Below are 22,556 nucleotides of genomic sequence, written 5' to 3'. Positions count from 1 at the left end.
TTTACTTCTCCTTTCAGTGGTCATAATGTTGTGGCTGATCGGTGTATGTTTGAGGGTTACTTTACCAACCGTGGCCTCGAATCTCCATTAGCAGCCAACTGTCAGCTACAAAGTGATTGGTGACGTCTTGGTGGATGTGTCTGGAAATTGAAACGCTCCAACGATTACGTTGAGAATTATCGGCAGTGAGAAAGATACCGGTCGATACCGGTCGATACTGGTCGATCTATTGATTTTCACTACTACTATTTTATATCAGTGTCATAATAATGATCCTGATTTCCAGCTCGTTCTCAGAGGATAGCAGCAGAGATCCTGTTTAACCGAGACATGGGTGCTTTGCTAGTCAGAAAATCATGAGTACACACACACACACACACACACACACACACACACACACACACACACACACACGACTCTGTCCAGCTGTTTATCCTCTCGGCCTGCTCATTAGAGCAAATTATGTCAGCACACCAAAGCCAGTCAGCCTGTCTGCTTCCTTTTTTTTTTTCTGCAATGAAAAGAGCCCATTACTTTTATTCTTGGAAGCAGAACAGTGGTTTGACCCCAGCTACACTGTGTGGCTTTGCAAGTGATGCTCCGAGGAGAGAAGAGAGAAAGAGGGAGAGGAAGGGAAAAAAAATGAAGAAAAAAAGAAAGAAACTTAGTGTGTTTGTGTAATTATTTAGTATCAGGACTGCTGATGAGTCGTATCGCGTCCGCTGGCACTTTTTTAATGAGTATTCGTGGCAGGCGATAGTTCTCGGTGCACTATGTGGCAGAGCTCGTCCTCACGGAGGAAGGGGTTCGGATAAAACTTGAAACTACTGAAGCCTCGGCCCATTGGAGCTGCTTTGCACCATATTACCGGGAGATGTAAAGTTCTGGCTCATGATTTAGAAAACCTAACTCGCACGGCCCTTTTCCCCCGAACACATCACTCAAAAACATTCCTGCTCCGTTTTTTACTCCTAAGGCTGAATCGTTTCACTAAACAAGTCGTCCTTGCGGCGCAGCAACAGTGTCCTCCTCAGTTTACAGTGATTGAAAGCGTCAGGATGCTTCAGACTAAGCTGCTGTCAGGCTGTCGCTCGTTCGTTCCAAGCACTCTTTCTGACAATGCGATAATCAAGGCCCATGTTCTGCAGCCAAGACATGTGAAAAAAAAAAAAAAAAAGTGGGCAGTTTTCATACGTTTCTAAAGTTCTCTTATGTGTCACGTTTGTGTACAAGCAGACTCAGAAGATCTCGGCATGTGCTTTCACCCCCGTCTGAACCACTCCATTCGTTGCGCCGTCACTTCACACATGAAATGTTCTCCAGAACCAACCTTCCTGCCTTATTAGGGGGTTAGAAAGTCAAGTCAACACAGACCAATCTCCGATGACGTGTCTAATAAAAACACAGTAGTTAATAATGCTTTGCAACAAGGACGTCTACGTTCTGGGCCTGAATACATAAGCTGAGAAACATAGACTGTACATAAATATGGATGATGCATTCCCACTTCTTTAAATTAGCCTTAACTGATGCTGTTTTCTCGGGGATACGGGTGGCGCCACCTTGCAACTTTGGTGCCAGAATGCGATGAGCACGGTCCGAGGGTGGAGCCACGATATCGATGCCCCGCCCACTCTTCCTCCAGACTCACTGCTGTTGTTGTTTATTTAATACTGCGCTTTACTATACCTCCACCAGTTGCAAGGAAATGTTGGATTATACACTGTACTTATTTTTTAATTTTTCCTACTCTAACGTTCAGTAAGGGTGGCTGGCATGGCAACTAGTAGTCACCGTGATGTCACATCCTGTTTCGATAGCGTCACATAACCAACTAAAACTCATCAGAAAAAAACGACACTTGAGCCATATATATACATATACTTATATAATAAAAGCTAAGTTACATAAGAGTCCCATGCGCTAACATGCAGGGGGTGGAGCTTATGACCTACGCTGCAGCCTCCAGCCACCAGGGGGAGCTCTGCTTGCTTTAGCTTCACTTTTCAATAGGGTATGTGGCCTGTAATGGAGATTTAGCGCTTTCTTTTCAAATTTCATTAAACACTTCATGAATTTATGAAGGTGTAATGAAAGTAACCGCGAATATCTTGGAGGTTTTTGTGTCATTAAGAGTCGTCAATCAAAATCACTTGAATTCTGAACCATGAACTTTTTTAGCAACTATCTGTATTAGTGTAGACTATGTATATTAGTGTAGTGCAACACAATTGCGCATATCAGAATTTGAAGGTAGAACGCAATAAACCACTCTCACATGAAGAATACCTCCCAGTAATTGGGTCAGTACCGACACACTGATTGATTCTCTGTTGTACTGCGTTCAATCTGAAGGTCATTTTGTTATATACAGTACTGCGATCGCTGTAGGTGAGCGCTTCGTCCCGCCGAGTTTCCAGTGTTCTGCAGCGGAGTTAATCACGGTCTTTGCCGGGTTTTTTAATTAAGCCCTGGGAGATATTTGGCTGTGATCTTTGCCTGTACGCCGAGCCTGACAGCATGAAAGACGGTGACCTGCTATGAAAAGGAATCAACTCTTTCTCGCCTCTCGGTCTCGATGAAAACGCTGTGTAAATACCGCCGCCGAGTGAGACGGAGTTAAACGCACAGACCGTCTGTGCGGCAGTTTCAATCGCATTAACTCCAGGGCACTGCCACGTAAGACAGTCTTTTTATATAGCAGAGCAAATTGTCTGCAGTAAAAGGGGCGAGAAAGCTGGATTATGTTCCATTACGACCCCTACAACACACACCACCCCTCCTTCAATGAATAATACAATAGGGCCCCTGGGACCAAATGGAGATTGGACTCATCTTTTCATGTAGCTACTCCTTCCATTTGTCCATTTTTTTTCCCCGGGGTTGTGCGTCTCCTACCTGGTCAGTAATTCAGCCGCACACTCTCTCAGCCTGAATGAGGCCGGACGTCCTCGTGCTGCCACTGATCCATGCGTCCGCGGCAGCGACGCGTCCGTCCAGCGGCATCTTTGGCATTTGACAACTGACTCATTTGTTCTCAGACGTGACAAATGTCACCTTTTTTTTCCCCCTACTCGCTGCTTCAGGCCCAAATGGAGCCGTCGCATTTTTCCGTCGTGCGATGACCTTTGAGGAGCAATAATTTATTTTCTGCGTCTTTAGCAGTGCCGTGTTTTCCCCAGAGCAACGCGTGGATGAAAGTTGATGGCGGCCGATAGGAATTTGCATAAGATAAGTTGGGGAGCAGATGAATCACATTTGATAAAATCACAATAAAGGCATCCGGATGTGTTTTTTTTTTTTTTTTTTTTCTTTTTTATCTGCCTTTGTTATCATCAACCAACTCAATCAGCATGAAAGACTTCGGTCCTGCTGATCCAACATTCAATTTAAAGGAGATTATGGTTTTTGCAATCAGGCCCGGCAATGTCAGGGAGTGATACACGGGTTGTCAGCAAGCATATGAGGACGCTCTGAATATCTTTTAAAGCTTTGTCTGACTTTGCACTTTCTTCAAAGGCGATTCAGTAGTCAAGTGTAGTTTGAGATGGAACCGGGCTCACACATCAGGCAATTACTGTCATTACTCTGAGCTTGAATGGCTGTGGTGAAGGAGCTTACTTACCAGTCTCTGTCAGACATATTTATGGAGATTGCGTGTTTTGCGGCACTCGAGAGCTAAAATTCCTAAGCCGGAGGCACGCTGCAGAAGATTTTCAATCATGTAATCCATCAGGACAATTCACTGCGCACAAAGAGCCATCAAGGCAAGAAAAAATAATGAGTCTCACATTTGTGTTTCTAATCTATCTTTTCAGACGACTTGTAGCGTTTCAGAGTGCCTTCACCTCCGGCTGCGCCAACATCTCTGATTGCTAGTAAATTTAAAGTAAAAGCGAAAACTACTTGACATATATGGAATTCTGTTGTAAAACCTCCTGGTTGTTCTTTCTTTGCATTTCAACGTGTTCCAGTAATTTAATATTATACTTTTTATAATGTTGGGAACATTACGGCTCATTTAGGCGACACAGACGCGTTAAACCTACGTACGTAGCCTACGCCGGTGCGAATCATTTATATTCTGTAACAACTCCTCCCAAACACTAGTCGGGGCTGTGTCTTTTTTCCTGCCGACTTTGATTGTTTTAGTCTAGTTTAAGTCAATGAAAAGTCATTGCATTTTTCTCAACTTTCAATTATTACATTTAGTCAAACTGTAAATAACAACAGTAATTTTGGCAGCTGTAATATACGCCTTCTTTAGAACAATTTAATTAAGCTTATTTATGTAGCAGGAATTTGAATCCAGGTTTACACGCTGTTTCCGCTTTGCACTCTTAAGCAGTTTTTCATATCCCTTTCCAGAGTTGGATTTCAGCCTGTCTTTGCTAAATCATAAGGGTGGATCAGACATTTCTAATAGATAAAAGAGGTGGCATAGCTTAAATAAAAAATACAAAACCCCTTTTCTTTGGCTGATGTGAAAAATGAAGCAGCATTTATTTTCTGAAACTTTAACTTACAGCACAATGAACGCAGCGGTTCAAAAGCAGTACGATGGCTGAATGCGTTCCTGAGATAACTTATCTGTCAGTGCGTTCCAGAGGACAGTGCTGTTATGGTAATACCAGTACAAACATCATGAGGCAAAATAACATTTCCAGTCTAAAAATAAATGGCAGGCTTTCAGCTTGAATGGTTCACTGCATTACGTTCTGTTTGGAGGATTCAGTCAATTTTTGACCAGTTTAATTTGCTAATCCATCGTAGACGCTACTGTACACAAAAAAAGTCAGAAGGCAGTATCTTTACGTTGTGCAAAACAACAACTTTCAAAGTAGGTGAGATTTCCTACTTCATAGTTAACTTACCGTGATGGAGGCTGCATAAATATCAGGCTCCTTTAACCCTTGTACCCTCCTTCAGCATTTTGATGCAATCAAACCAATATTACTGTTAATCTTTGACATATTCAAGACTTCAATTACCACCAAAAAATAATGAAATGCTTCAACTCATTAGACTGGCATTTAAAGGGTTACAATCCTGAAAATTATTGAAGAGATTTAAGAGATTTATGAACAAAAAGTAGGAAAACAACAATGATGTATGAGGGGACGTAAAGGGAATAAGGGAATAAATGCTGTACTCTTTCCCTCCTCATCTGCAGCTACATGGATCGTGGAAACTTTTGGTACCATTAACTTTCACTTATCCAATCCATAGACACAGACGTGTGTTTTTAACCTGCTGTTGCTGATGCCTAAATTCCACCAGGATTGTCAAACCTTATCTAATCACCTGCCATCTTTTTGTCCCCTCTTCTCTTTCCTTTCCCAGCGAGCTTTTGAGTCCAGACTTTACAGAGACCTACTACACAGAAGACGGCCAACCGGTGACTGTGGCCAATCGCAGTTACACTGTAAGTTTAATTCCTTATTCCTAAGCTAGACCTTTGAAGCACTGCATCACATTCACCGCACAAACTCTTCCAAAACAGTCTTGTACTCTGATCTACCCCGTCTTCAGCTTAGTTCAGTTGTTTTTATTTGGCAACAAATAATTACGTATGTCATCATGGAAAATGTGCAGCAAGGACTAAGCCCTGGCCGTACACACTGATATCGATACCAAGACTGGTATCGATATCGGATCGATACTAGCGTGATGAGATCGATATTTTTTTACCGTTTCTCTGCTGTTATTGAAATGTGTCGCAAAAGAAGATAAATATATAATAAGCATAATCAACTAACTAATGGCAAAATTACACTTATTTAATGATCATGACCTTTCAAGTATCGGCGGTATCGGTGATACCAGCCCTGTATTTACTTGATATCGGATCAATACCAAAATTCCCAGTACTGCTCACCCCTAGTGTGCAGAGCTTGTCAGGTGAGGGGAAAGTTAGGGAAGTAATCTGCTATCATTTAAAACATAACACGTTTACAGTCAGTTTTCAGTCCTTATGGGGCCCCCTACTGGCCCCAGGCCTCCTAACCAGCTGCCCTGCTCTTCTCTGGACAAGCTGCACCTATGCACAAAATTTGTGACTGTTAGTAGCCATTGCAACATCCCAGTAGGTGTCTGTCTTGCATTTTTATTTATTTATTTTGTGCAATGAGAGCTATCTATGTTAACTAGAAAAATAGGCTACAGACCTAAATAACTGTGCGTGACAAAATCTCCCCAATGACTAACAGTTGTTCTCTGTGCTCTGCTGTTGGCCACGCTCATTACAGTGACATGCCACTAAAGTTGAACAAGTGTCTCACTTTAAATTAAGTAAATAAACACATTTTCATATCCAAACCAGATAAAGAGATGTACAGACACCCTGGAGGCGTATTTTGTTATTTTTTTAGCTGCTTAACTAAAGCGTGTGTTGTGAAGCTACACACACACACACACACACACTCGGCCCATTAAGTGTAGATGTTGTAACACTAATGATGTGTGTCGCGAAAACATGGCCACCTCTCTGCCACCTATTCCAAACTTATTGCTCATTAACAACCTCTTACAGGGCTGTGTGTGCGCCTCCAGTAAACAGCGTCTTGCATCCAATATGTTTACGGGCGAGTTTCACTGCTAATATATGCCAATCAGCCACAATATTATGACCACTGACAGGTGAAATTAAATAACACTGACCATCTTGTGACAATTAAGTGTCTTACTGGGAAACTTTTGGACCTGGCGTTCATTGTTCTGGCTGTTACTTAGACACTTAGCACCCACCTACACCAAAAGAGGCACCACCACCTCATAGCAATGACTGACACTCTCCAGAACAATGGGAACGGCAAAAAAGGTTTAGGAACAGCTCAAAAAAACATGAAGAACAGCACAAGGTTGGACCCTTTGGTCCAATTTGGCCTCCAAATTCACTAGATCCCAAACTGATGCCTCTGTTTGCTTAAGGATTACACATTTAAATGCATAACCTGTGATAACTTGTGTATGGATTTTTCCCCCTTCTTTTATTTGGTTAATTAGCCCTGTGTTGTTTCATTTTTCACAGTCATATTGATTGATGCGTGTTCTGGTGCGGTACCCCAGTTAAGATAAACTTAACAGGGGTAAAACTACAGTACCCTGATAGCAGTAAAGCATTTAATAGGCTTCTATGTTCACTGCTTTTCCTTGTGGGTGTATTTCATCCACGGACATATCCGTCACTGGCCTTGGATCTGTATTGACCCTGTTGCACAACAGTGGACAGCTCTGCACTAGGTGGCCATAAAAGAGCGACAGTAAATCTTGATTAAAAACATGTTTTCTCAAAGCATTTCAATTTCCTGAGGAAAAATAACAACCCAACTCAGTGCACTTCCTACCAACAGAGCAGCATTTTCTCACTAGTTGGGCTTCAAATCGCACCAACTGCTCATTGCCATTCCTCACTTTTATTATGAACTCATGTTAATATTCTAAACGGAGAAAGAAACAACAGCTTTGTAATTGCCTGTTTGATCTTTCATCAGCGAAGCCACAATCCTCTTGATGCGGAGTCAACCGAAGTAACCTGATTTCATCTTTAAAGACACGAGCTATCGGGATCTTTGCAGATGTATTACAGCTCGAGACGTTTTGATGATCAGAGGTGCTTTGACGGCCCTGATTGGACTCTTTGATCAGGTTTCGCCTCTTAAGTGCTGCATCTTAGCCACCACGTCGCTCTTTTGTCCTCGCAAGAGTTTTCGCCGCGCTGCCGCACGACCCATTGTGCGTTCATAAGCTTCCGTAAATGATTAGGAATTAATCGGACAAATGCAACTTGATTCACTTTAAGTTCAACTTTAGAGCTGCTGCACAAACTGCATAATTATGAGGGTACTGTAAGTGGATTCATTCACTCTTTATATCTCTAGATAGTGCATATAAATCTATATTTTTGGGCTAAATGTTACCCAAAGAGACATGGTTTTGATTAATTAAAATGGAGAAAATCGTGAATTAATGATAAACCTTAAAAGGAAGCATGACAGAGAAGCCATTGAGACTATTGGCTGTCATTGACACTGTAACCTACATATGTAGCCTACACTGGTGCAAGCCATTTATACTTGTGCGCTCGTCAGTTTAGCTCACTCTGCAACAACGACACCACCACCCTAACACTAGTTGGCGCTGTGTCTGTTTTTCCAGTTAATTTTTTCCACTTCCTGCTTCATTTGCTTCAACAATAGTGACTTGAACTTTGCCCAAAATTTGCGTCCTACAAATGTTTGTATCTCTGAACATCCTCAGGTAACCTTTCCCCGATGTGTTCCGTCTTTGATAATCCAAAACAAGCAACTCGAAAATTGCGGAGATGGAGAAGCAGCCAGAAATACTAAAGAGGAAACACACTACTACCTTACATTTCTGGGAAGGCTGTCGCCGTAACTACGGTGTCCAGTTGAAAGCAGACTTCTAAACCGCCTATCAGAGAGACTGCATATATTTATGCCCTTGCAGAATGTTTTATCGAAAAATCTCTGAAGTTGTTCACGGCCAGTCATCAGGGTTGTACATTTCAACATCGATTGTGAGCTATCACACCTGGGATTGCAGATGTTTACCATGTCTCTGCATAGAACAGCGGTTGCCCAGTCGGTTCCCATGGAACCGGAGTACTCTTCGGTGGGGGAGCGTCGGCGTGGAGAGCTCTCTCTGACATTTGATTGGTGTGTTGGCTCTGACAGAGCACTCACAAGGGCTGCTGCTGTTCAAATGAAAGAGCTCATTTCACGCTCTGATGAGCTGACAGAGAATTTTGACTACGCAGGAATCGACATGTGGGCATAATTTGGAAGCTGGTGGTGGTAAATCCTCTATCAGCTTTAACAGTGGGTGATTAGGCCCATGGGCAGCGTTGCTTTTAGAAATCATAAAAGGTGTGATGCCTTTGTACTTGAAAGATTGGCTTGAAAGTGTTAATTTTTTGGTCTTTTCCACTTGTTTTTTAAACTTTTTGTAAAAGTTGGAGCAGTGTACCACAGTGAACAGGACAAGGGAGTCATTCTAACAGCTTATTTTAATTTAAGGGTCAGGTCTAGGGTAAATCAGTATAAAGCAGTGACTATTAACATGTATTTTCATATTCTGAAATCCCCAGTGACTTGAGAGGAAACAGCCCCTGTCACAATGTGCAATCAATGGTTGAAATGCTAACAAAATGCCTCTAATTAACTAATAACATCAGATTTCACTCTGAAGAACTGGTTCTTTGCCCTGTTTATACCGGCTACCTGCGTTTTAGTTTAGTTTACACAGCTTTCTGACTTTCACACAAGTTAAATACCATCAGCATGCTTTAGCTTAACTCACAGAAATGTCATAGCCTAGAGTCGACATTTGGATGGTTTACTTAAGGGTGATAAAATGCTTGCTACACACGAAGCCGGCAGCCTGTCAGGGTCCCACAGTTTTCTCATTCTTCTTCTTGATACCTTATGTCTTATTGCCTGTATCCAATTTTCTACCCATAAAGGCTCAGTTCTTTGTTTTTGACAGCTTCTAAAAACTTAGTTCTGGCTTCTTTACCTCTTGGTAGTGCATCTTAACCAGAGATGGTATATAAATATATGGATGGCAGAACTGCTCCTTAAGCTAAAACAAGTAGAGCTCCCCCTGGTGGCTGGAGACTGCAGTATAGGGCATAAGCTCCACCCCCTCCATGTTAGTGGATGGGCACTAAAATACACGTCAAATAAATATTTTTTTCATGAATGATTCCTGTCATTTTAGGTAGATACTATAATGTTGATGCATGTTTCACTTTTTTGGGATAAGTTTCGGTTTCAGGATGTGACATTATACTAGTTGACATCATAGTTTCAGTTTGGCTAATGCAAGGAAGTGGCGACATGTTATCTATATTTATATACAGACTAGGATCTCACGACACAACAGAACTTGCAGTGTATAGAACAGCTTTACTGGACTCTGGGAACATCAAGAAACACACTGCAAAGGACATTCTAAGGCTTTTGCTTTTTTGTTTTACCTTCTTGTTTGGATCTGTGTAAGTGTATCCCTTCTTGTAGCCCTTCTCATCACCTACGATTTTGTCTTTGTTCAAGTTTTTAAGTTCAGCCATATGTCAGTGTCTTCCATCTCCATGCTTCATTTTGTAGGTTACTTTCTTCCTCATTGAGGTGTTGTATGGTGACGGCCATCAATGCAAAATAGCACATCCTCCCGAAATGACCCACTCTTCAGGGATCCATTATTCCACGATTACTTTCAAAAGAGGGGGAAAAAAAAAATAAAGCATAAGGGACAGAGTTTCTAAGAGGTGTCAACATTGAAAAGTCCCACATTGACTCGAATCTCTGAACACAGAAGAAGCGATCCATCCAGTCCTGTTTCCGAGATATTTTAATGAAAAACGACACCACATGTCTTCTTTATTTATTTAACAGACATAGAAGCTATTAAGCCCAGCGTTCGAGGTGGTAATGTCAATTTTATTGGGAAAAAAAAAGATAGACAAGCTTTTTGGGTTTTCTCTTTTCAAAGCTTATTTCCAGGGGGTATGAATAGAACTTTTCTATTAATGGGTTTTTATAATTCTTATAATTCTTTTGCAAGGTAGTTTTATATTATTTAGATGACATAGGTTTTCTATGTTATTTATATGATGTGTTTGATATTTTTTATATAGCTTTTATTCTGTTACATATTTTATGTCCGACAAAGTTGTGTCATTTACTTCAAGTGCTGTTTGAGTCCTGAACTTCCAGTTTCTTTTCCTCCTGCATGCACCTTGGAATTTGAAGCGTACGTGGGACTTAAAGAGTTGAGATTGGGAGATTAAAAATGGTTTACGTTATTTACACTGGAGAGGGGGAAAGTCCTGGATGGTTTGAGGTTGAGCTTATTTATACGGATTGGAATATAATGTGCACAATCATAATACAATGCACAGTACAACAGATTAGACATTTTGATATAATTTATGTTTCCTTGGCCACTCGGTTGAACAGCCTCCACTTGGCCACCTGGTTGAAAAGCTGCTTACAGTTCTACTTCATTCCAACACTCTAATTGACAAACATCTAATTAAAACCATTAAAGGCTGGGACTGGAGACATATACATGCATGACATGACACATGCAAGGTACCATCACGTACATAAGAGCTAGACAGTGCGTCGCTGGCCGTGACATTCATTCACGTTAGTGAATGAGTAGCTCTTCCAACTCTGGTTTGATGAGTAGTGAAATAAGGACTGGGTGCTTTCATGTGTCCTGCAGACTAACAGAAGAAAGTTTAATAAACTTACACAACATGTGCACTGCAAAGATGAGGCAGAATACATCTGACAAAAGAGCAGTCCGACTGAAGTAGGTCCAGTCCAAGAAAACGTGTAAAACACCAAAAGAAGAAAGTCCTTTGAAAAGCCAAATAGGAAAAAAAAACAAACACATATAGAGAGAGACACAAAACGAAGTAAGAATCACAGGGAACAGCTTGAAAGTACAAAATGACAAAGGACAAAATGAGACATAGGACTACATATTTACACACGGGCAGGGAGGAGCACACAAGGAGAAACCAATCACACAAACAAACACAGACCAGGAAAGGCCAGGGAAAATATGAACAAATAAAAATAAATTACAACAGGAAATAATACAAGGACACAGGATGTTTAAAACTCAAATCTCACAAGGAAACAGAACAGAACAGGTTCAAAAACATCACTCTGTCTTCCCAGCTTTCAGGGCTTATATCCCTACATTTTAGATATAACATTATGACCACCCTCCTAATATTGTGTAGGTTTCTCCTGTGCCTCTGTGACTCCTCAGAGAATGAACATGGGCTTTCTGAGAGGGTCCTGTATTGTTAGTGGGAGTCTTTGGGTCCTACAGGTGGAGGGGAGGAGTCTTTGTGGATCATTCCACAGATACCAGAGGAAATTTGGAGATTTTTGGAGGTTTTTGTGTCAGGTTGCATGGGGGTGGGGGTGCTTTTTATTGTTATTTTATCTTATTTGCATTTTTCTCTGTCACTTTATGAGAGCATCCGTAATCAAACTATTTTCTTGACAGATCTACAAAGTGAGTCTGAATCTGAATCTGAATTTTACACACATCCACATCACTGGGCGACCGGCCCCTTTTTTTTTTTTCTTGTGATAAATCTATTTCAAAACCTCATCAAGATGTTCCAGTGGTTGGGCTCTAACCTGTGAGGAGCTTTGCGTCGCTTTATCGATTTGTCATGGGCCTTGTTCAGATAGCGTGGGCAGTGCTTTGCGGTTGTTGTCACGAGACAGGACATGGTTTACGGACACTTAGCTCCGGCCAGCCGATCCATCAGCCTTGCTCCAGGCCCGCTCCAGAGTCCACATAAACATTATCATAAAAGCTCTCGGACCGATGAAATATGAAGTATTGATTCCAGCTCTTTTTCTCTCTTTCAGGATCACTGCTTCTACCACGGCCATGTCAGAGGACATCCAGATTCCTGGGTGGCTCTCAGCACATGCTCAGGAGTCAGGTACAGTCAGAAACTCTTCTACTGTCATGTGTGTCATGTTCAAGCTGTAATATTAACGGAACATATGAAAACCTTTGGCAATCTTAAGAGAAATGGGAACCACTCAGAGTTTTCTGTGGATGCAGCCAGGAAACAGTTGTTCTGCTTGCCCTGATCTTCTCTCATATACCCTGTGGCATTGGCGGCTGTGGCTGCCTCGACTCTTTCCTGTGCAAACAGACCTTAACAAACCCTCAGCATAAAACCGCCTTTTCTCCACAGTAGGAGAAACACCATCCTGTGAGCTTTGAGAATTTTAGATCACATTCAGATATGTACTTTTAACATTTTTAATGTTCTCGCCCCCCCACCTCCGTCACTTTTGCTCCTTGAATTTTTACTTTGTTTTGTTCAGAGCAAAAATACCCAGAATGAGCTGACGGGAGGATTTATTGCTTGTCCGTGTTTTACATGATGGTGAATCACATATTTTGGGTTTTGGTAGATTGTCGGTATGATTATTAATGTTGATGATTTTAGGTCGATGTGTTTCTGGTTAGACCAACATCATCATCGGCAGATTTATCAATATATAAACATATGTTAAATGGAATTGTTTTTTTCTGGTTTTGTTAGGCAGAATCAGGTATTTCTCAATTATTAGTATTTAATATTTAGACTGATCAGCCACAACATTATGACAGGAGAAGTTAATAACGCCGACCACCTTGTAACAATTTAATGTTCAGCTGTTTTTGGACCTGGCATTCATTCACGTGGATGTTACTTAGACATGTAGCACCCACCTAGACTAAACCAGACTAAACCAAGGTGTTGACCTGGCCTTCAAATTCACTAGATCCCAAACTGATCAAGTATCTGTCAATAGAGGCCCCTCCCCTCAACCCATAAGACCCAAAGACCACCCACTAACAACCTCCTGTTACCAGACACCACAGGACCCCCCCAGAAGGTCCATGTCCATTCTCTGATGAATCACATCTGTTTTGGAGGCTCAAATGAGACCTACACAATATTAGGAAGGTGGTCATAATGTTATGCCTGCTCGGTGCATATTGACGTGTCAGATTCCAGGGATTAGTCCAGGACACCAAGAATCGTGCCCGTGAGCATTTTTGGGCAATCCATTTGAACTTTCAATTCCCTCAACCGCTCAGGGTCAGGGCGCTGACCTTAACATATTGATCCCGTTCGTTAAATTCTAATAATGTGATCATAGCCATCTGGTCAAATGCTGCAGGCATCCGCAATTGATTAAATAGACTGACTAGATGAAGCAGATACTGGCTCAGCCATTAAAAGCTCCATTGTGTATGTTTTAATAATGTAGGTTTGTTGCCTCACCTGGCTCACTTGAATCAGAAAGTCTCACTGCAGAGCCTTTATGGCTACCACTATGCTAAACTCTGCCCCTACTCATGGATGCTACGAATTCATCATCCTCCCTCTTGAGATTTTCACCACAACGACACGTTTGATCGTCTTTGGGGATCCAGGCAGCAGTTTTAAAATTCTTGAATTTTCACAGCCTCAGACGGATTTTAATATGGAACACTTTAATATGGAACGCTGAAGGCTCAGGTTGAAGCTTTCTCCTGGCAAAGATGCTGCATGTCCCCAGGATACATGTCCCCAAAAAAAATAGATATATATTCATGAATGTGATGTGATCCAGCAAAAGAGACATCGAGTTACAGCTCAGTGTGGCCTTAATAAAATTAATTCATAAAGCTTGTTCAAAGCCAAGCAAGGAAAAAAAATAATAATATTGGGGGAAGTTTCGCATGACATTGTAAGAATCTCTTCATATTTTCCTGTCTGATAGAGGTGGGCTCAGTGCTGACACATCCGTCGGCACTCCCTGGTCCCTCTGTCCTGATCTGGGAAGGTAGCCAGATGCCGCTTGTTGACAGCAGCTTTGATGGGAACAGAGCAGACATGGGGGAGAATAGAGATCCGTGAGCCAGCAGAATGTAAATGGCCTTTTAAACATCCAGTCATCCACAGGGCTGCCCGAACGTAAACTCACCCGCACACGTTTGTTTCTTGGCTAAGGTCCATGTTCAGACCCAGAGACCTGGGCAATCCGATCACATAAAAGATGCCGTGAACGCACTCAGGACACCCAATCTGTGACCACATTTGGGGGCGGTCTGGGTCGCATGTGTCCGGATGTGGCGCCTTCCTTCGGTAATGTGAACGCAGTGTGTCTTAGGTCCCATTAAACACCACCTCAGGGTTCTTCTGAGTCAGCAGAGTTTGGGCTCACTCAGTTTGAAAAAAAAAAACAAAAAAACAAACACTAATACAAATGATCGTCTTAAGAAGAAAAAAGAAAAAAGCACCATAAGTAATGTTTTTTCATTAGCAATGAGAGCCTTTTAAAATATTCTGTGCTTGTAGCTATTAACCAAATCATAAATAAATCTAATCAGGAATTAATAAATGAAAGCAAGGCCGATGTCTTTATTTGCCTTTACTACTGGAGATAAACGTTTGCATTGCAGTTTTTTATAGCTCAACGTCAAGACGGACATTGATGAATAATAATGCTTGACGCGTGAAGCCAAAATCATGACGCACACACATGAAACAGCCCTGTTCTTGGTTCTGAAACAGCGGTAGAAGTCCGAACATTCAAACTACTGCACCTCAGATTATGTCAGTGTTTATTTGCATACAGAGCATGAAGCTGAGGTCAGGTCAAGGGTCTTGAGATGCATGTTAATGCCTGGTCTGAACACGCGTAGCTAAAGCTGGTCACTTGCCGTTGAATAGCCCAGATTGGACCTTAATGCAAGGTCTGAACAGCCCCTTGAACCCGAACCCTATTAACGATGCCCACACTTCCTCCAGACTCATTCGCTTTTTGGTTTAATTAATACTACGCTGTGCTCTAGCGAGACCAGAGACCAGATTATCAGATCAAATTAAGGACAAACCTGATTTCAACCCTGGGAAAATACACAATATACACATATGACTTTTTGGTACTTTATACAACACAGCTCCAACAGCTTTGTACTAGAGCACCCCCTTATTTGGAAAATTGTAGTTTTTTTTTTTTTTTTTTCAGTTTAGTTTTCGGTCATTTCAGTTATGATAAATGTAGCTAAATAAAGACGCTAACCCTAAGAACTTAACTGAGAAGTAAACCATACAATACGTAACTTAAGATATGACTTCTGTAAAAAAATACAGAGTAAATTAATATTGGCACAAAATGTGAACCACGACACCTCATTTCTGTGCCCGGATTCCAGTTGTTTCATGGTAAAGCTGCAAACCAAACCATTAGCTTCCCTTTTCTTTGGTTTCACACAAAGTGTAACTTCTATTCTTGGAGGCAGACCATTAACGCCCTGAACATAAAAATTATAACAAATCTATTGTGAAAGGATGAAAGATGTGGTGTGGGGCAGTGACATTTGTTCTTCCAGAGGAATGAAAGCAGGGGTCACTTCGAGCGCTCTGACATCCATAACCGTTTTCTCTGCCAGGCAACGGCGCTGTCATAAACTATGAATCAATGGCATATTTCACAAAGCTGCAGCACGGCTCCACTGTCCATACGCTCTGCTTTTGCTGTGAGGTCACAATTACTGCCCTGACAATGTCCTGGATTTTAACAAAGAGCTGCGGAACTGACGATGTTTCCTGATTTAATTCCCGGCGTATGCACGGGAAAACGTGCGCAAGCATAAAAAGCTTTAAAAACCTGACGAGACTGATTGTTCTGCAGCTCCATATGAAATGCCCTTCTAATTTTGTTGATGCGTTTCGTGGCTTCACTTTGGAATGAGCACCCCGCACAACCATTCACTCCTAGCCGGGAAATGAGGATTATGGGAACAAAAAGTCTAATCGTTTAACGAAAAAAGGGGATGGGAATAATAACGTTTAAGATCTGCCCTGACCCGAGTCCCGAGTTCATTTTTGCTGCGCCCCACAGCTCCAGTCACGTTGTCCCTGTCGGCAGCTTTCATCCCATAATGAGGTGTTTTGTATTGACTCAGGATGAATAACGTGATTTCAGGGGAAATTGTTACACAGCCTTGGACACATAATTACTTAGGGAACCTACTGTATTTTCTGAAAAGCTCCGGCTCTGGACTCAGCTGTGCCCATGTGGTCAGGCAGTGTGGATGAACACAATTGTCAGTCTTTCACACAAAAACAAATTGATTCCCTTTGTGCCCATTGTGTCTGTTGTGAAGCGAATAGCAACTCAAATGTTCACTGGCAAGGTGAAATAGTTTTCAGTCAGGCTTCAAATGCAGATTGAAGAGCACAGCCCACGTGAGTGATTATTTTTCAAGGTCGGTGCAGCAATTCAAGAAGTTCTCAGAACTCTTTTTACCTTTATGGTGACACTAAAATACAAATGAATGTATAACTGCTTCATGGCACTGTAAAGTTTCCTCAACATTTTCAAATTGATAAAAGACTTAAAATAGTCTTTAATATGCTGCTGTGGGTATACACACATCAGCCATATCATTATGACCACCTCCCTTGATGTTGTGTAGGTCTCCCTTGTGCCTCCAGATCATCAGAGAATGGACACGGGTCTTCTGTGGGTGTCCTGTGGTTTCTGGAAACAGGATGTGGGGGTCTTTGGGTCCTATGGGTGGAGGGGAGGGGCCTCTGTGGACCAGACTTGCTCCACAGATTATCAGTTTGGGATGTAATGAATTTGGAAGCCAGGTCAACAGGTCAAAATCTTGTGCCTTACCCATTTTTGTGGCTGCTGCCATCAAGGAGTGTCATTTCTATGGGGTACCTTGGGGTACCTTAATGTAATTTACCTCTCCTGTCAGTGGTCTTAATGTTGTGGCTGATCAGTTTACATATGATGTTATTCCAGATTCTACTACTGGGTGCAAAAATTATTAGTATTCTTTTAGCTTTAGTTTAAGACCCAAGTTCCAGTTCGTAGTAATTTCTACTGTATGTACTCCTATGGATATTTGAAGTTACATCTTTAAAGTTGCATGTTCTTCAATAACAGTGGAATATAAAGTACTACTCAATGTTTTATGCATTTCTCTAACCTTTTTTTTTTTTCTCTTTAAGACCCCAGCAACACTTCTCTCATTCTTCGTTTCTCTTTCACACAGGGGTCTGATATCCTTGAATTCTAGTGACACCTTCTACCTGGAACCAATAAGCAATGTGAATCCCGTCCTCCACTCTCTGTTGAGTGCCGAGGAGCTGCCAATTAAAGGTGGAGACTGTGGCCACGGCCATCACACCACACGCTCAGACCACATCATCTCCAACCTGCTCAGACCGTTTCATTCCAGGGTGAGTCAAAAAAACGGTCTTTCTTCAGAAACTAAATATGTCAATTAAAATGGGTTGTTTAAATAAACTATAATCCATCACCCAATACTGAAATACTTTATAAGGTTGGTTGGGATTTGCCAGAGTGGAATTTGATGAGGTAGTCACTGTACTACCTACAGTACATGGTGGTCAGCATTCCTTCAGCATTGATTACATGGAGGCCAAGCAATGAACTCCTATGGATGGGGTCAACAACAAAACATATTTTAGCCACCAAAAACAAAGCCACCAAAAAAGTCAGTTTTATTACGCTATATTTTGACCATTATTACATCTTTACATTTGCCGTCAAAGAAGGCTGCCGGACAAGGAAATGAAGATAATAAAATGAAGACTGCATATTAAAAAAATATATGCAGATAATTTCACTTGCTTTTAGTACCTTTACCCTCAGATTTAGTGTTTTTATCTTATTTTTAGACCCCCTCTTTTTTGCATTGTATTTAGTCACATGTTTTTGGTTCGCCTTTTATGTCCTTGACGATAGCTAATCACCGTTAAAACAGGAGAAAGAGCAGAGAGGAGATTTACATTTGGAGAGACCGTGTTGCATTAATCAATGCATCCAGTGGGACATGAATAAAATTATTTGCATCAGTTCCCCAACAGAAGATATAGTTTTGTCTTGTGTAAAAGGCCTGTACATACCTTTATGGGTTAATATCAGAACTGGAAATGAAGAGTTGGACATTATCGGCATATTGGACAATATCGTCAAAAAAGCCAATATCGAGCATCCCTGGTTGGTTATATATAATGCTGTCTGTAATTATGTTTCAGTCAAGGTATTGTCACATCTGACACCTGAACCAATTGGTGTGATTTGGGTAGATTATATTGAACGAAAAAAAAAACTAGTGAAACCTGCCTAACTGTGCCTTCAGGGGGCTGTTAAGACATTTATTATTCAGTGCTTTCAGTGAAGAGGTTTTCCGCCTCATGCTTTAAAACGATTTAATATATTTGAGTCTTTTGAAACAAGATACCAAAGATGTATTTTTCATTTTTTATTTTCTGAGTCATGTCCCAATTCCCTTTAGAGCAAACCTAAGTCAAGTCTTAAATCTCAGTGGGAAAGTTCAAGTCTCAATGAATACGACTCAAGGATGTTCCTATAGCCTTGAGAGATTTACCGTATCCGTGGTCATATTTCACTGTCTGATGATGCTACGCCTGCCCAAGAGAGCCAGGCAAGACAGCAGACCTTGACAGACAGACATCTATTAAATTTTCTAACCGGAAATGTCCTAACGAGAGATAAGCAAATGAGCAGTTCAAGTGAACACAAGAGATCAAATGTGAATAGTGCACACAATGAGTCAGCTTCCTGTGCCTTTATAGGCTGAAGTATTAAATTAGTCTAATTTGCTCATCTGCCGTTATCGATGACAAAAGGACTCCTCAGTGGGCTCTTCGGCCTTCATCATTTGAACTGCTGGGAAATCTATTTCCAGACTGCCTTTCTAGTCCCTCTCAGCTTTCATTCCCTCCCCCTGTTTCTTCATCTTTCTCCTTCTTCGACCACACCCTGTTGGCTCTCCTGGTCGCTCCGTAGCCAAACATTAATCCTGAGGTTTTATGCAGAAATGCCCACCTAGGGTCCCGAGGCCTTTGCCACTATTGGCAAGTGAGTATGTGTGTGTTGAACTCCGCATGCTGCAATCACAGCCCGACAGATTCTCTCCCAGTGAGTGCGTAGTATTGGTGTTAAGTCCAGAATGAGTCGTGGCAACAGCAATTCCCCTAGTGCACATAAATCAATGACTTCTAATTACAGCAGAGGCTTTTCCTAATGGTTGTAATCTTGTATAAGGAGCGTGGAAACTTCTATAGGCTATTTATTATATTGAGAGTATATGCAACTTTTTTTTTTTTTTTTTTTTAATTGCTTACACAAATAGCTCCAGGCTGTTTAAGTGAATGACCACTTACATCTCAAAGTGCGAAAATAACCCAAAATATGAGTAACTGAATGAGTTATACAACACAAATTGAAAGCGGCACTGTAGAAAGAAACGTGGGACCACACTGTGCAAGCCTGTATTCATATAGTGCCATTTGGTTCTCAAAGTGCTTCAATGACTCGTTTACCCATTCATTCCCACTCTACCCACTGGGAGCCGCTGGGGGTTCAGTGTCTTGCTTAAGGCAACATGTGGTCAATGTATCGTTGACCGGATCTGAATAGTCCTTCAAGGAGATAGTTTTGTTGGTCTCACGAATGCTTTTGGGTTGAATGAGTCTACTGCTGAGGGTTCTCCTCTAAACAGAAGACAAGTTTGGTTAGGAAATAATTTTAGACCTGTGACGGTGATGAAACGAGCGAAAAGGGGAGTAAAGTTGACAACTTTGAGCATCTGGAAAAGCCAATGAATTATAATTATTATTTTACAGTTTACAGTACAAAGCTTTTCTTTCTGATGTAAATTCATCTTTATTCATCATGTTTTAAGGCAGTATAAGGTAGTCTGGAAGGCCACTGTTCGAAGGTGTCCTGTTTCGCCTCTGTGGATCAGATTTCTATCCTAAAACATTAAAAGAAGGCAACTAGACTTGTATTCCTAGTAGATTCTGAACTGAAGAAGCTACCTGGATAACTGAGAACCATCACAGACACACAGATCAGATTTATTCCAACATAACGTTCGGAGATGCTCCGACCCAGATGTTCCGTCATAACCCTTCAGTCCTGTATGCCTTGCAATTTTCAAACTGGGTGCCCTGTTGACAATTATTTTCTCATCTTCCTTTTAATTCCAGGTGAAAAGGAATGCCTGGGGTACAACTAAGTACATGGAGCTGTACATTGTGGCCGACAGCACCTTGGTAAGATGACTTCTCTTTTTTCCCGCCTAACACAATTCACTCCACAGCAGAATGTTCCCGTGCGCGTTCAACCGCCGCATTTGTCCGCTGATGTCAGGCGGCCATCAAATGATGCACCGTAATGGAAACAGGGTCCGCATCTTAAACAATTATCTCGTTCGGTCTAATGGGGCACTTTCCCACTGACAGTTATGAGCTGACGCAATAGTCGCAGCGAGACAAAGGCGCGTGGAGATGAGCCAGAAGGATTAGGGCTGCCTAATGAGGGAGCAGGCCCATGTGGAGTCTAAAGGTGGAAGGGCTTTTAAATGGACAATACGCACCAGTGATGAGATGCTATGTCTTAATAAAAGTGTAGCTTGCCGTATCAGTGCTATGGTAACAGGACACGTTGACAAAAATGAAGAGCGTGGCCTTCCTCTTGTGTAATTTGTATAATTATAATAATTGCCTGCTGTAGGAACGGTAAAGCAGGACGAGTTGTATTGTTTTACGGGTCAGTACTTTCTGCAGGGAGCTTTAGAATGGACTGCTTCTATCGCTTCATTTATTTTCCTGACTGTCGACCTCATTCGTGCCTCTGATATCCCCATATCTTCAACGTCCCACAGTTTAAACGGCAGAATAAGGACTACGAAAAGACCAAGGCGAGGATAATGGAAATTGCCAATTATGTGGATAAGGTAAGGCTGATGGGTTTCTCCTGCTGCCATTCTCCAGAAAACAAACAGCTCCATTCCGCATGCTACGTACCTAGCTGTAAGTCATTTATCATCTGGGTCATCCATCACTAATCTACTTGGAGGTCTATTATCGTTTGTATTCCAAATACTACATCATCAGTGATTGAAACGTGTACACAAATATCTAGCGCCATATAGAGCCTTTTCAGGATTTAATCAATTCTGTCCTTCAACAACCTTTCGGGAGGAGATTGGGAAGAAATGGTGTGGTGTGACCAGACTGTATTATAAGAGTTTTTGTGTGTGTGTGTGTGTGTGTGTGTGTGTGTGTGTGTGTGTGTGTCTACAATCAGTTCTACAGGGCTCTGAACATCCGTGTGCCTCTGATTGGTCTGGAGGTTTGGACCGACAGAGATCAGTGCATCATCACCGAGGAGCCGAACGCCACCCTCTGGTCCTTCCTCCAGTGGAGGCAGAAGCTGAAATCACGCAAGAAACATGACAACGCTCAGCTGCTCACGTAAGATACTCACAACTAATCCCTAAGATGCACCGGCAGTGCAGCGAAAGAGGACATGAAAAGTTAGAGTTTACCCTTCACTGGAGTCAGTCTGGTTATTTTAGACATCATAGACCGAGCTGTACAGGGAAAATAAAGCATGGTTACAGATAAATGACTGATTAGGCCATTTGGATATGACCTGGTGTACACACTACGCATCCTGAGTTGGATAGACTATATGTGCATCTCAGGGCAAGCTCCTGTTGTAGAGGAATTCATTGAATGGTCAGATCTAGATGATGCCATGTCATACTCATAAGATTTTTTTTAACATGCTACATTTGCAACTTTTGCAAGGCTTCACCTGAAGTTTCAGTAGTAAATGCAACTGATCAAGACAATTCACTTGCACATGTCAAACAAGGCTAAAAGAAGGGCTTTACTTGAAGACGTTTTACCCGATGAATCTTCTTAGATGTACATTTTCACATGCGTCTCCAAACAACCTGACCCGACAGCTTCACTGTGCTCTGTGGAGGTTCCTTGTATGTAAAGAAAGTTCCATTTACGTCCATTAAAACACACTGTGTGCAAAGTGGCTGTGAATGACAGCTGGGATAGGCTCCAGCTTCCCAACAACTCTCCAGAGGACGAGCAGCTACAGACAGTGAATGAATGAATACCTACCAAA

The 22,556-nt window shown here is 41.7% G+C and overlaps 1 protein-coding gene across 1 annotated transcript in view; it reads left to right on the top strand.

Moving 5' to 3' along the window:
- Window positions 1–22,556, top strand: part of adam19a (ADAM metallopeptidase domain 19a) — a 148,667-nt gene that overhangs the window by 89,171 nt on the left and 36,940 nt on the right. Inside the window, exons 4-9 of the mRNA XM_047593599.1 lie at window positions 5,344–5,425; window positions 12,429–12,505; window positions 17,626–17,812; window positions 20,615–20,680; window positions 21,292–21,363; window positions 21,717–21,883. Coding sequence (XP_047449555.1) covers window positions 5,344–5,425; window positions 12,429–12,505; window positions 17,626–17,812; window positions 20,615–20,680; window positions 21,292–21,363; window positions 21,717–21,883 — 651 coding nt within the window. The remainder of the gene's footprint in view (window positions 1–5,343; window positions 5,426–12,428; window positions 12,506–17,625; window positions 17,813–20,614; window positions 20,681–21,291; window positions 21,364–21,716; window positions 21,884–22,556) is intronic.

The sequence above is a fragment of the Mugil cephalus genome, chromosome 1, assembly GCF_022458985.1.
Source record: "Mugil cephalus isolate CIBA_MC_2020 chromosome 1, CIBA_Mcephalus_1.1, whole genome shotgun sequence".
In the NCBI taxonomy this organism is placed as follows: Eukaryota; Metazoa; Chordata; class Actinopteri; order Mugiliformes; family Mugilidae; genus Mugil; species Mugil cephalus.
The sequence above is the reverse complement of the archived record's forward strand: the minus strand, read 5'-3'. Positions and strand labels throughout refer to the sequence as shown.